General features: G+C 48.1%; 1 protein-coding gene and 1 long non-coding RNA gene across 3 annotated transcripts in view; one reads left to right on the top strand and one right to left on the bottom strand.

The window, feature by feature from the left end:
- Positions 1 to 539: 539 nt before the first annotated feature.
- LOC101429241 (uncharacterized) lies at positions 540 to 3938 on the bottom strand. Its single transcript, XR_187810.5, has 4 exons — positions 3818 to 3938; positions 2985 to 3076; positions 2087 to 2187; positions 540 to 1276 (listed from the first exon to the last, which is right to left on the bottom strand). It is a non-coding gene; the product is annotated as an uncharacterized lncRNA (long non-coding RNA).
- The window catches only part of RASA3 (RAS p21 protein activator 3), a 215786-nt gene continuing 204109 nt past the window's right edge, over positions 3553 to 15229 (top strand). Inside the window, exon 1 of one of the 2 annotated variants that reach the window (XM_058278341.1) lies at positions 3553 to 4412. In XM_058278341.1, coding sequence (XP_058134324.1) covers positions 4358 to 4412 — 55 coding nt within the window. In that variant the 5' untranslated portion in view covers positions 3553 to 4357. The remainder of the gene's footprint in view (positions 4413 to 15229) is intronic. The other variant, XM_058278340.1, reaches the window with a different exon arrangement.

Below are 15229 nucleotides of genomic sequence, written 5' to 3' on the forward strand. Positions count from 1 at the left end.
TTTTCATTATCTTTCCCCAATATGATAGCACTTACCAAGAGACACCCAATTCCATAGGCCATAAAATTACTACTTTTCTCTTAAATGCCTGAGATAGTACTCCTGCCAGTGTATTCCTTTCCAGATATCGTATCCAGATATCCCATTCCAATTCACCAGTGGTGAAAGTTTTAGTCAAAACACTGCTACAGCATGAGAGAGGCTATCCACCTGCCACCAGTGAAGGGCCCTCACTGCCAGGTGGCCAGTGAGTCATCCAGCTTTGAAATCCCATTTTAGAGTCTGCTTTCTAGAACCACTTCTGGCCCCTACAGTCTTTTGCTGGGTTCCCTTGGAAACAGATTCTGAAGCAGAGATTTGTGTGCAGGACTTAACTGGGGAGTGTTCTCAGAAAGAACACCCCTAAGGATCTGAGGGAAGAAGAATTGAGTAGAGAGGACACTTACCAAACAATGTAGTTGTAGCAAAGCCCTTAGTGATCCTATGAGAAGCTCAGGAGTTGGGTTTGCTTTTCAGCATTGTCCCAAATTGAGGCAAACCCTAGGTCTTTTTTTTTTAATAATTAAAAAAATTTTTTAAGTGGCTTAAGATTACATAAATGTTACATTAAAAAAAATAAGGGATTCCCATATGCCCCACTCCCTTCCCCTCCCACACGTTCCCACATTAACAACATCCTTTATTAGTGTGGTACATTTGTTACAACTGATGAACACAGAAGCATTGCTACTAAACATGGACTAGAGTTCACATCATAGTTTACACTGTGTCCCGCACAATTTTGTAAGTTCTGACAAAATACAATGGCCTGTATCCCTCATGGCAATGTCATGCAGGACAAATCCAATGTCCCGAAAATGCTTCCATATTACACCTGTTCTTCCTTTTCGCATCTCTCAAAACTTCTGGAGGCCACTGCCTTTATATCAGTAAGAGTTCTTTCATTGCTAGAATAATAAGTCTACTTTAGTGCTCACTTTGGCAGCACATATCCTAAGTCTACTTTAATTCATTGCTCATTTCCCAATCTTGAGGATTTTGGGATGGTGATGCCCACTCTGCTTCTAATTGAGACGGGGCTTAGATCCCATGGGGCAGATGGATGGGACAATCTTGCTTGCACTTGCAGACACTCTCTGTTCCTCGGGATGGGCGTTGTCCATCATCTTCTCCTTGTTAGTTGTCCTCAGTGAGTCCAATAAACTGGAGAGTAGGTGTTGCAACTCTGTTGAGATTCACGGCCCAACTGGCAAATGGACTGATGAAAGATATACATCTGTGGGACATACATTTGTCAAGTATAGTGCTAATTACGAAACCCTTGGTCTTAAAGGAGGGGATCTGGAGAGCACATGCAGCTTTCACTGCAGTACCTAACAAGGTCCTAGGATTAGTACACAGCAAAACTGGGGTTTGTACCGAGGGGGAGCTTGGCTTAACCTCCATTCAAACTCTCAGTAAACCCCATGCCTGAAACCCTGAGGTGGTAAGCTCCAGCAAATGATTAAGGACAGGGAAAGAAGGATGCCTGTGTGGCTAGAGGCAAAAAGTAGTCAGGGTAAAGACCGGTCATTAATTCTTTCCACACACACCTAAGCATTGTCTTAGTTTGCGAGGACAAGGCAGTGAGCAACAACAACAAACCAGTTCCATAGCTGTATTGTAGTGTTTATAGGATGTGTGTGTGTGTGCATCCATAGTGTTAGGTGTTATGAAGATAAAGTGGGGGTGGGAGGTGGAGAGGAGGGGAAGATGGTTAGAAAGGAAGTCAACGAGAAGGTGGCATTAGAACAGATATTTAAATGAATTAAGGAAGCAAACTTGAAGCTATCTGGGGAGGTGTCTAAAAACCAGCAAGTGCAAAGCTTCTGAGGCAGGAGTGCATGTGGTATGTCGGGGTGACAACTAGGAGGCCAGTGTGACTAGAGGCCAGTGTCAGGGAAGAGTGACTGGAGGAGCTGGGCCTTGAAGGTCAAGGTAGGGAATTTAAGCAGAGAGGAAGAAGGAGCTGTCAAAGGCTTAACCAGGGACATCACAGGATTATCTTGCTTCTTGGGACTCGACTCGAAGGGCTTTTCTTCCATACCTATGAGGTCAATTCCAGCTTCTCCAGTCTAATCTGCAGCTGATCATCTCTGGATCTTCTTCGGCAGAAACTTACATGTCTTTAACAGCAGGGCTTTCATCCTTCAAAGTCGGAAAGTGCCAAGGGATATAAGGGAGAATGGAGGGAGGAAAGAGACAGGAAATGGAAAGGGGAGACTAAAATTAGAGATAATTGAGAGATGAAGGCAGGGGAAGCAATTTTACAAAGAACAACACATTAGAAGCAAGGCACCGGAAAGAGGGAAGAAGAAAGAGGAAGTGAAATGGATTTTGGATGTGGGAAGAAGGGAAAGGCAGGTTTAAATATTGCTGTTAGGAGTAAGCTGATGCAGAGCCAGAGTCTCTAAATATGGTGGGATTTGTGGCAAATTATTTGGCTTCAATTTCCTCATCTGTAATATCAATTTCATGGGGTCAGTGTCAGATCATCCCAACCAAGTGATGTATATAATGTATGAAAATCAGATATGAAACACCAAAACATGCTGGACTCAAAATTCATTAAATTCCAAATAGAGATGGATCAATTGTACATGCTAAGAAAAATGTAAAGTATTATATTTCACCACATGGGTAGAAGGAGGACATTCACATTTATTTTGTGCACTTTGTGCCAGGAGAATGGTCCAGGTAAAGCTAAGGACACAATGAAGTATGTCTGATTATTTCCACTTTACAGATAAAGAAACAGAGACTCAACACACTGAAGAAACTTGTCTGGGGTTCCAGAGACATGGAAGAGCAGATTCCACACTCCTTCCACTACTCCTGTGTATCAAAGTTTTTTAAAGGATGGAAATGCATAAGGTAGAACCAGTGTCATTCCCCCTGCGTCCATAGATCAAGGAAAGATGGCAAAAGACTCTAGCGGTTACTACCTTTCGTTGGTGGAGTCAGAATCAAAGGTCGATTTTCTAATTCTCCAGATGAAACTCAAGAAAAATTTCCTGATGAGGTTTTCGTTCCTGTGCTTTAAAAAAAATACTTTTTTAAAAAAATTAAGATTTGTAAATGGGTCGTAAGTGGGATTATGAACAATGGAACCTTAAATTTGAATTTCTTAAAACTATGTGCTTGTGCCAGTTTTTCAAAAACAAGTTGTTAATAAAGAGCCTCATAATTATAAACAAACAGCAGCCACAGGTCACACCTCAGAGAACCCCACTTGTCTATTCTGGACCCCAGTAGCGTCGGCTGCCCACCTAACCACTGCGCTGGGCCAACGGGCCGACTGTGGCCCTAGTCGCGCGGGTCCACAACCCTAAGCCCTGCGGGGCGGACGCCAAGTGCGCCGTTCCTGAAGCTCCTTGGGGCGCTCAGGCGGGATCGGTGGGGGCTCCCCGGGGAAGAGGGAGCGCACGCGCGGGGGTCCCCGCCCTTGCCTGCGGCCCTGGCCTCCGCCTACACGTCCACTTTGCAGCGCCCGGTTTCACTCGAGCGGCATCCAGCGCGTGGGGGCGCGTCACAGGGTTGGGGACGCACCGGGCCGCGCGCAGCCGGACGGCCCCACCCGAGGGATTCACTCCACGGGTGGAGAACCAGGGCTCGGCTCGAGCAGAAGCTACCGCGGCGGCTGCCTCCACCCTGGGGATGCGGCGGCGCCTGCGAGCCGGTCGGCGCCGAGGGGGGCAGGACATGGAGGCCGAGGCCGCGGGCTGGCGAGGGGCGCGCGACTGCTCCTTGAGGGCAACCGTCTCTGGGCCCCCCTTACCCTAACCAGCCGGGGGCGGTGTCCTCCGGCCCGCGAGCCGCCCCGCCTCGGCCCGGGGGGCTCCGCCGCAGCCCGCGCGGGGACCTCAGCAGCAGCTCAGCCGGCAGGGCGGGTCTCGGGCGAACCGCCTTCCAGAAACCGAGCCCGCCCTTCTCCGGGCCTCGGCCAATGGGAAGGCGGGACCGGGATGTGGGCGGAGTCTCGTAGCCCCGCCCCCCAGCACTCGGCCAATGGGCGGGGCGCGTGGGCCGGCGCCTGGGCCGCTGTCGCCTCTTGCAAACCGAATGAGGCGCGCGGGGACCCGGGCTACGCAGAGCGCGCGGTACCCCTGCAGCTGCCGCCGCCGCCGCCGCCTCGCCTGGGCTCCAGCCGCCGCCTTCCGCGCACCCCGCCGCCGGCCGTGCGCTGCTCCGTGTGCCACGGCGGGGGCCTCTGCACGCCGGGTGAACTTCCAGAGCGAGTCCCAGTGGACCTCTCGGGCCGGACCGACAGGCGGGCGGGCGCGCAGACGGACACACGGACCCGCAGCCGGCGACCAGCATGGCGGTGGAAGAAGAGGGGCTCCGGGTCTTCCAGAGCGTGAAGATCAAAATCGGTACGCGTTGCCCCGGGCCGCGGACAGCAGCGCGGGCCCCCGAGCCGGGCCGCTGCCCAGGGGGTGGGCTCTTGGCGAAGTCGGCGCGGGCAGGCGCCCCTCCAGCCCCGCCACCCAGCCCCCGCCGCCGCCGGCCTCTCCCCCTCCTCCTCCCCGCCGCGGCCCGAGTGCCTCCCGCGGGGCCTGCGGGGCCGCTCGGTGTGGGAGGGCGGGCTCCTGGCCGGAGGGTCCGCGGCGGAGGCACCCTCGGGGCGACCGCGCGGTGCCCGGAATCGCGCGCACTTGACGCGCCCTCCCTGGGATGCCCGGGCTGAGCTGGTCGCCTCGGCCCCTTCTCCCCATCGGCCTCCTCCGGGGGGCTGGGACGAGCGCGGGCCCAGCGGCTCCGGGAGGACGGAGCTCCCCGCGCTGCCTCTGCGCTCGGAACGGCCCCGGGTTCCCAGCGGCGCGCGGGGAGGAGGTGGGCCTGCCCCGCGGGGAGGGCGGTCGGGTCGGGCGCGAGTCCTGTCCCGAGTGCGGGTGTGTGCGCGCCTGAATGTGTGGGGGATTCTGTTGGGGCGCGTGTAGTTCTGCTGCCCCAACCGCCCCCCGCCGAGTCCCCGCTTCTCCTCTTGGCGGCTGCGCGGAGAAACTTCCTTTCCGGGGGGAATGCGGTGGCGCTTCCAAACCCGCCTGGCTGTCGGCGAGGGGCGCGCGGCGCGGGCGGGCCGCTGGCCGCTGGCCGCGGAGCGCATCCGTTCCGGTCCCGGAGGGGGCGTTTCCCTGCTCCGGGCCTGTCTGGGTCTTCGTTCCCAGAGCCGGGCGAGTCTTGTGTGTGTGTGTGTGTGTGTGTGTGTGTGTGCGTGTGTGCGTGTGTGTGTGCGCGCGCAGTGATAGAGGGCGCTCTGGCGAGGGCGCCCGCGGGGCGCGGAGTCGCGGGGGCTGCCAGGTCGCCTCCCGGCGCTGCCCTCGGTTTCATTGAGAACCGGACGCCAGGAGCCTGGGCATGCCGGGCCTGCCCTTTAGGCCGCGCTCACTGGGGCCGGCTGCGGCTTTCCTCCCTCGGCCAAAAGGGCTAGATTTCACTGGGTCTCCCCAGAGAAAGGAAATGCAGTTTCTCAGGTGGGTTCAGTGGATGGAGTTGGCGAAGGACCGTTGTATCTGAAGGGATTGCATCTCAACTTTGCCGAGCCCATCAGCAGAGATTTGCTCCCCCGCCCCCCAGTTCTGTTTTATTTTGGGAAAATGATAAGGGTGGTTTCCCCCCCTTTCTTTTACCCCCACAAGAAAGATATGTGCCTGCAATGACTATGACGTATTAATGTCATGAATGTACATGTTGGGAGAGAGGATGGTAGATTTTGGCAGAGGGCTTTGGGAACCTAAAGTGTTACCCTGGCCTCAGGATCCTTTTCACCCTCTGAACTGAGCTTCACATCTCAATCAATTCCCATATGGAAAAAAAAAATGCAGTGAGGGGAACATAGCCAGGCACCCAGTGACTATTTAAGTATCAGTTGTTGATGATATTTGATGCTGTCTGAGGAATTCCAGCTACCCTAAATCATCATGTTGTTTCCTGTCTGCTTTATTTTGGTTTAAGTATCATCGCTGAGACACTGTTTTGATATTTGGCTTAGAAGCACTGGCAATAGGATGTGGCAGCACTTTAGCTTTGAGTAGTAGTCTACGCATGAGAAGGATTTCTCTGTTTATGTGGTTGACGTCTGCTGTCACTTTCATACTGAGAAATTCAACACTATTCTACCCGAATTGTCCAAAGAGTGGCTTCACTGTGGAGGGCCAATGAAAACCCACAACACGACCTCTCTTCAAAGATCATTCTGTTATATTCAGTTTTCTGAAGTTCCGTTGAGCCAAGATTCCGTGGCTAAACGGACGCGTCCGTTGTAGCTGGTGAGGAATGCTGGGCTTTCTTAGCAGTGGGGGCAGGGTAAGGCCAGGGCTGATGGAGGAATGTGACAGGTTTCCAAGTTCAGGGGGCAGAAATCGACTGGGGACTTTCAGTTCAGGTCTAGCATAGCCAGCCTCAGCCTCAGCAGCTGTTTACTCAAGGAAGGATTCCAGTGGTGTGTTAAACAAAGAATACTGCTCGCTTTCCAGAATGGTGTAGTACAGGATGGCCAGGAAAGGCATTGAACTGCCAGGAGCCCTGCACAGCTGGCAGGTCAACAGGTTCAGCTTTACATCTGGTGTACATGCAAGGGATTTCTGGACACGGACTCAGAGGAGCCTGATTTAGAAAGAAGGAGTTTGATTGGCCATTCTCTCCCTCCCCCCTCCTCCTCTCCCCCATTTCTTTCTTTTATTCTACACTTTAAACAAGCGAGCAAAAACCCCAGGGCTCAGCTGAGGATTAGTACGAAGGCTAGAGCATCTGCTGTCTCTAATCCCATGTGGGGCCTGTGTATTATTTGAACCTTTGGAGGGCCCCGCAAGTGCTCAGGGGTTATGTCAGTGAGGATGGGTAGCCACCTGGACATGGCCAGGCACCAGCCAGCCGCCTCTTTGGATGTACCTCAAGCTCAGAGTTGAGTCCTCACTTGAAGTGCTGGGGCTGCAGAAGGGGGACAGCTGTGTCCCTCCTTCACCCTGGACCTGGGGGCCATGCAGGGAGCCCTGGGGTACAGAGAGCAGCGGCAAGGCATCCTCTTTCTTTCATTTGAGCCTAGGAATGTTCAAGGTTAGGTTGCTAAGTTAGGGCTTGGGCTGGAAAATGTGAAGACAAACTGCAGGTGAGCTTTTTGGTGTTAAGTCTTATTTAACTGTGGCATGGGCCCTGAGGTGAAGGATTGCTCCAGAGTGTGGACTGAGGGTGTGCTGAGCTCTTTTCTTTTTTTTTTTTTTTTTCCTCTTAATCCTCTTTTTTTTTGGCCAATCTCAGTTGTGCCTTGCCTCTCCCAAATATCCCTGGCCTTGAAGGCACTGAGAAGACAATAAGTGACACTACAATAAATTTTGAGGAGGAACCAGTGTGCTGTAAGTGCACACACACACACACACTCTTTCATTGTGCTGGAGAGACAGTGTGGCCGGACAGATAAATTAATCTCTGAGACTTGTTTCCAGGCAAGCTGGCTTCATGCCCTGTCTTTGCTGTTGACTTGCTGGATGACCCCGGGCAAGTGCCTTCCCCTTTTGTGGCCTCATTTGTTCATTTGCAAAATGCAGGCAATTATTGTCTAGCTGCCAGCCAGGATCTAGTGAAGACTTACAAAACGGTGTGGTTCAGACTTAGGTTAATGTTTGCCCCCTTACTCCTAAAAAGACGAAAAGGAAAATTCCCAGTAAAGTACTACTGATAAGCAATATTATACTTCATGTCCAAGAAAAAGGTTCAACATTTTGGGGGGGGGCGGCGGGATGGAGAGTGCTATTCAGGTATGTTTGAGAGCTTGGCCATTTTAGTTCTTAAATAGTTTTGAAAACAAGTAATGGTACTTTATCTCATTCACAGGCTAAAGTTAGGGAAAATGGGAAGAATCTCTTCCTTTTTTTCCCTTCCCCTTTCTTTTTCCTTCCACCTTTTTCAAATGACATAACACATATGTGTGTGCCAAATAAAAATAAGACATTTTTATTGTAATTATTTTTAATTCTTGTTTTGAAGAATCTGTTGCTTTCCCTTTTTAAATCTCACAGGACTATTTTGGATATGTTCTTTGATAGGCCTAAAACTCTTAAGCTTTGTGTATCTTTACTAACAATTATTATTTTTACAACAGTATCTCAGTGTGTCATGTAAGACTAAACCCAAACTTCCTATGAGATTGCTACTTTGAGGAAGTGTGCTGTTCTGACTTTCCATGAGTCAGGGCTTTAGACCCTGAAGGGAAACAACTTGAAGATTTGTAGGAGTTGATTGGGTGACAAAACCCACAAGGAGAACACTTCTGCTTGGCAGCATTATTTTGGACCCGAAGCGCCTTCAGGCATTGCACTATAGCTTCACTTCCCAATGATGTTTTCTTTTTTCATAATATTTACTACTCACTTTTTAAAGTGTCGCTTCATCTTGATAAATATGTCCAATAAAGAGCAATACACACAAGTATTCTCTCAAGCTTAAAAAAGAATTCCTGACCTTGCATTCTAGGACAAGAAAAGTTCTCTTGAACTAAGAGGCTCTTGTGACTGTTAAATTTTTTTTTCCATGATCAAGTTTGAGGGAGTAATTCAGACCTATCTGGGTGTGCATGTATGCATGGGTGTGCACACTGTACGTCCCATTTGAAGCTATGGTTTGTCTAGTTCTTGGCTGTGGGGCTTCCTGTGACCACCCCAGTCTGTCCGTCCCACTAGCACTATGTTGGTGTTGGAGCCAGGTGGATACTGAGGTCCCTTTGGCTCTCTTCCCTTCCTTTAGCTGCAAGGAAGTTGGGGCCTAAAATTAAGGGACTTGCCAAAGGTTATTCAGTGAGTCTGTAGCAGAAACAGGATTAGAACCTGGGTCTTGGAACCCCACCCCCCCACTCCCACCCCCTAGTCAGGTGCTTCCCCATCCACACCATGTACCTACCTTTTTTTTTAAAACCCACCATCAGGTTGCTGTGGTTTCATGTGTAAAACCTTTACCATTACAAAGCAATTCTTTCTAGGATCATACCATAATTTGCCCCCCAGCCTGTGATACCTCACCAGGCCCTCCAGCCCCAGGGCCTTGTGTAGTTAAGAACACAGTCTCACGGGAAGGAGTGGACACTCCCTCCCCTGGTCTGGTTGATGGCAGCGTCCAGACTGGCCACATCCTTGGTGTCACCCTTGACGAGGTTGTTGCTCTTTTATGTATGAAATGGAAGGAGGTCCATTACAAAGCACCTCCTTTTAAAACCACTCCGTAATATCACTCCGTTTATGATAATGTAATGTAAAGAAACTTTATATTTGCCTTTATGTCCAGGAGCTGAATGCTGTCCTGTTAAGGGGCTCTGTATAGGCACACCTTATATTCCTAGAAATAAACGTTTATGTTGCTCATACATTAAAGGGCAGCAGATTAAACCGCCTCTCACTTTCCCATTTCACCCAAGCCCCTCTCTGTTATGTTATCTCTGCCTGTGCTTGCTTTTCTCACTGCTCACAGCTCAGTAGTAAGCTTCCATTTCCTTCTCAATGCAACCAATGTGTCCTCTCATCCAAATTCCTCCCCTTCTTTTCTCTTCATCTTTTGTTCAGTAACCTTGGGAAAATCTTGCTATCCCCTTTCCTGAGCTTTACAATTTTGTTGGTGAACCAAAATGAAGAATCTTCCAAGACACCAGCTTGAGAGTGGTGTGGCTAATGCCCGTGCCAGAGGGAAAAATTCCTAACTTTTGAAATGAAATTGGACTGAATGGTGTTCCCCTGCCACCAGTGTAAGGGTGTGGAGACCTGTGTTGGCCATATCATTCTCTCCCTGCTAAAAGTTCTTCCCTTTAAATGCCACATGGATGAAACAGAGGAAGAGCAAAACAATTAGTTAATCTTCTGGTTTTTCCATTTTCATAGCTGGTAATGCGACAATATCAGATTCTACTTTTGCTGTTTCATAAGTCTGTCTGCTACAGCCTGCACATGTGACCTTCCAGTTCCCTTCCAGCTCTAAACATCAAGCACTGTGTTTTGGCTATGTTGAATATTAAGTAGGCTTTGGGGGCCAGTTTGGGAATCCAACCATCAGATGTGGCATTGTTTTTGGAATCATTTTAAAAATTAATTAATTTTTTATTAGCATGAACAATCATGCATAAAATACACTGGGATAATTTTCAGCTATGAATGAGAGCTAAGCGGTCTGCAGCGGTTAAGATACTGAATACCGATTTCATTGTTTCTTTTTTCCTTCATTACAAACGTCCTTCTCTTCTGCCAGTGGCTAGATCTTTCTTCTTTGGTTCTCGGTACTCCCCTGGTCAGTCACTGGGCTCAAAGCACCCTCTGATATTCCTTTATGGTAAGACTAGAACTTGTCCATGAAGAAGGGCCCGATGACATTTTGGGTTTAAAACAAATGCATCAAAACAGATGGTTCCCCCGTTCAGCAAAAAGTGGACCCGCAGATGGCTCCAAGTGCTGTTCCTTGGGCTCAGGGGCTCCCTGCTTCCAGCCTGCTGCTCTCTCTCTGCCTAATTACAAATGAAATCCCACCAGCTGACAACTTCGTCAGGGAGGCAGTAGCAGAATTCAGGCAGAGCTGGTCCAGGCAGTATTGCAGTGAGGTGAGAATAGGGAAGGGCAGCCTGCAGGCTGATTTATAAACCAGACTGACTCCCCAGGTTAGGGTCAGATAGGAGCCTTGGAAGACAGGGTGCTAAGATGTCTCTGGGCCTTCACTCAGTTTGATGCTGGATCAGTAGGTACCGAGGTGATATGGTGAAATAGCCCCAAATGGCAGGGGTGAGCAGCTCAGGGTTTTAGCTCTGACTCTGTTGAAAGTGTAATGTTTAACCTTGATTTACTCCGTGGGAAGCAATAGTGTAGCATTGACTTAGAAGTGCAGATTTTGGGTAGGAACTTAGATTTTGATTCTGGCTCTGCCACCTGCTAGCTGTGGAACCTTGGGCAAGCTGTCTTCATCTGTGAGCTGCAGCTTCTTCATCTGAAAACTGGAGACAGGTAATAGCTGCATCACAGGGGCTGCTTTAAGGATCAAATTGGATAATGGTTCTAAAAGTGCTAAGTGTCATCATTTTCAATAAGGTAAATAGTTATTAGTAGTAATACCTTCACAGGGCTAAGGTTTTGTGCATATAAGGGAATAATATTTGCTTGTTTGCTTATTGGTGTTTGATACAGTGTAAGGCAGGAGCCGTGTTGGCCCCACATGGTTCTTGGCATCAGGAAGTTTATATTCTCCTGAATGCCCTGATGCTAAAATTAACTTGGATATTCTTTTAACCGGGCTCAGTTAGCTGTCTGTGCTATTTTTAACCCCAAACGACTAATGTACAGAACTGGATTACACCTGGTACAGCAGCACAGGCCCAATGACCAAGGGTAATTCCAGTCTTGTGGCTCCAAGCTTAGCCTGAGAAGGGAGAGTGAATTTATTGTGGATTTGTGGGTGTTGTGTGTAGGGGGAATGCAGATGTTTAGCATGCACTCTGCATATATCATCTCATTTTAATTTACATTCTCATCATCCATAACCTTGAGGCTGAGGAAATAAGACTCATAGAACCTAAATAACCTGCCCAATTCCACCCAGGCTGTAAGAGCTGGAGCAGAGATTTGAACCCAGGTATGTGTAAGGCCAAAGTTCTTGTTCTTGGCGCTGGTTAGTCCCACCTCTCAGCCGTGAGGTCCACTTCCTTTCTCTACGATCTTGGATTTGAATGGAGAGGGAGTAGTGGAGCCCTGGGAAAGAGGAAAGTAGCCAGCTTGTAGGGGTCAGAGGCAGTACCCAGGAGGGGAAGGAACAAGGGCTTCGTGTTTTTGGAGATGGAATGTGAGGGAAATGCCGGCCTGGGAGTTCTGAGAAGTGGGTGGTCACTGGCCAAGTGGCAGAGGGAAGAGAAGCTGGGGAGGAGAGAAATCTTCAGGCGTTTTAAATGTCTTTAAGATGCGGTCTTAGATAGAATAAAGGAAGCCAAGAAAGGATTCTTTGAGCAGGGCCACCAGTAACCCATAAGGCCCCCTTGGGCATGTTAGGAGAAGGTGCCCCCTCGAGTGCTGGACTGGTGAGCAGCGTGTGGGCACCCTGGAGTGGCCTTGTAGACACAGTCACGTGAATGGAGTATAGGCTTCGGCAGAAGACATTTTTGTTTGTTTCCCTAAAGCAAATGACACATTTGGATGTATAGTCTCTCTCCCTCAAACATACACAGAGCTAAATGAAGTTCTTTGCCTCATTCTGAAGACATTTGGGGAGTCAAAACATTGCCATATCATATTTTAGTCTTAAGGTCCCTGTCCTGCTCCCTGTAGCTCCTGGGGTGCCTCTCCCAACCCTCTATCACTCAGGCTGGTATGCCTTTTTTTGGGGGGTGGGGGGGAGTACTGGGTATTGAACCTGGGACCTCATATAGTTGAGGCAGCAGTTTAGACCCTGAACTCCACCCATTCCTCTGTCATATCATATTTTAAACATAGACATGTGCGTGTTTAGAAAGGAGATTGATGTGTGGTTGGAAAAACCAGAGTGAAATGGTAGCTGCTGTGGCTGTATTTATATAGCATTACGAATTAATTTTGTAAGTTGCACTTGAAAGCAGAGATGGAAAAATAGAGCCAGCTGCTCACCTTTGTGTGATCTTGGAGATGGAGTTCAGATTTGGCTCAGTTTCCACAGACCTTCTCGTCGCTGCCCGGCGAGACGAGAGACCCTCGGAGGGCAGTGGTGGTGAGGAGGGCGTGACTAATAGGACTTGGAACTTGAAGATACAAGAGCGAGTCCCAGCTCTATCTCTTGTTAATTCTGCAACTTTAGCAAATCTCCTAACCTCAGTTTGGTTCTGCCTCAGTTTCTTTCTTTGTCAAAGTGAAAGAGTAAATGAACATTAACTGAGATTGTGTGTGTGAACAAATGCACTTTACCGGCTTGGATCTTTATTGTGTAGTGTTATTGCTAGTATAATTTGAAGCTATTTGCTCTGTACTCTTGTAACAAACAAACAGTAGGGTGTTATCTAAGCAAAAAAAGAAAAAAAAAAAAGAAAAGAAAAGAAAAAGGAAAGAAGAGTCACACTTGAATAAGTGGGGTAGATGAGAGCTGTGTGAGTTCAAAAGTGGCAGAGGTTGCTTTACTTTGTGCTAGAAAGGAAAGGCTTCCTGGAGAAGGTTTCTGAATCTGCTATTGACGAATGGGTGGGGTTTTGAGACAGGAGGGAGTCGTGTCAGGCTGGTCATTTGTGAAGATACAGAACTTGGGCAATGTAAGCAGCTTTTGGGGGACAATAGAGAGGTGGACTGGACTGGGCAGGTATGGGGACCTCTGGCCTGTGGGTGGGTAGAATGGTAGGCCACGCTAGGAACTTGGACTTCACATCCTGTAGGTGCTGGTCGGCCTCTAGAAAGGAGAGCGAGCAGGTGTCAAGCCAGGGGGCTGCTTGAGCTGAGAGGGACCTTACTGATTATCAAGCCCTTTGCATCATATGTGAGTAGGAGTCTGTTCTCGGTACAGTAAAAGACCTGGAAAGGAGCTCACAGCATGACGACGACATTCTAGCTTTGACCAGTAGGTGCAGACGATGTACAAGAATATTCATAGCCATACCACCCGTAGTAAGCCGTTCAATGAACACGTAGCAAAAAACTGCAAGGTAAATGCCATTTGGGAGCGGAATGGCCAACTCTATCAGGGTCCGTCCACGCTTGACCTATTATGGAGCTACTCAGAGGAATGAACTGAATCCAAAGCTACACCCCGTGGCTTGTAGAAAGAAAAGCAAAATGCTGAAAAAATATGTCTTGTGTCATCCCCTTAAAAATAATAAAACATAGACAAGTATATGCAAATATAAAAATAAAGAACTGTATGAATCTATTCTTTGGGTTATCTGAGGTGGAGAATCTGGGAATACTTATTTAGGAATGGGGAGGAGAAAAAAAAGTCTGGAAATAAGGATCTGTTTTGTAAAAGCAAGTATTTGACCGTATTTATGTATATATGTAAAATTCTTTGTGCACAAAGAACAACTAAAAAATCAACTTTAAAAATGGGAAAAACATTCTTTAGAGAAGGATATAAGGTGCCAGAAAGATAAAATAATATACCCAGATTAAAGAGAGCTTTTGTGTAGGGAAAATACGGTGGTGAGAAAGACAGAAGGAGTTTGTAGGAGTCAGATATAAGTAAAGAACAAACTAGAGAAAGCAAAGCCTGCCCTAGAAGCAAGGTCCAGCCTGGCTTGTGAGATGCACCTCGAATGCCAGGCTCAGATCCTCAGTTCTAGGGTTCGGTTATCGCAGCTTTTGCAGGTGAGAGCAGACATTAAAGTGAAACTCTGATATGGGATAAAAGGGATCTTGAAATGATTTTATCTGTAACAGATTACTCAGTTTTTTAAAAAGCGTGAGACAGCTTTCACAGCTAACAGTTACATCAACCTGAACTTTAGTATAAATACAAATTACATCATCATTTAGACTCCTTAGAAATAGATATGAGATGAATTGTCTCCAACTTCCGGGCTTCATTCGGTCCTGAAAGTAATTTCTGGGCTTGCTCCACAGGAATCTTAGGAAATGAGTTCTCAACGTGAAGGTCAATTAGATCCAGCTAAAGGCCCACTCTGGGCACTGAAGTGTCTGGGAAGCTTTTGGTGTGTGTGTGTATTTTATCTCTGTTGGAAATGATAGGTCAACAAGATGACTCTAGGTTCAAAAATAGTGATTCCTTGTTCTATGAGTGTCTCAAAATATTCGGCATGTTTCTGCACGCAAGGCTCCTTTGCTGGATTCCCCTGGGCAAGTTTTGGCCATCCTGAACTTTGACATTACTAGTTTCTGTTTTCAAGAAGTTTTAACCCCACGCTTGGAATAATCACGTATAAAATTTAAGGGTCACCTTAATTTCTTTAGGGTAGAATCAGTATTCTGCTAGATAGAGAACATTGTTAGTAAATGTTGCATCTTCAATCTCAGTTTTCTAAAACAGGCTATGAAGAAGCATCATGCACCGAGGGAAGGCTGTGGGAGAAGAGGTGAAATGCCTTGCTCAGGGTTATATGAAAGGTGGGTAATTTTCCTAGAGACAGAAAATAGTACTCTTGATGCCTAAGTCAATGGAGGAGTGACTCTTGTGCCTCATATTTCTCTTTTGAATCCTTCTTTCTCATGTTACTATTTTTTTAAAATCTTTTTTTAACATCATTTATTGCTTCTTTTTTTCCCCTTGC

This window comes from Dasypus novemcinctus, chromosome 17, assembly GCF_030445035.2.
Source record: "Dasypus novemcinctus isolate mDasNov1 chromosome 17, mDasNov1.1.hap2, whole genome shotgun sequence".
Lineage (NCBI taxonomy): Eukaryota > Metazoa > Chordata > Mammalia > Cingulata > Dasypodidae > Dasypus > Dasypus novemcinctus.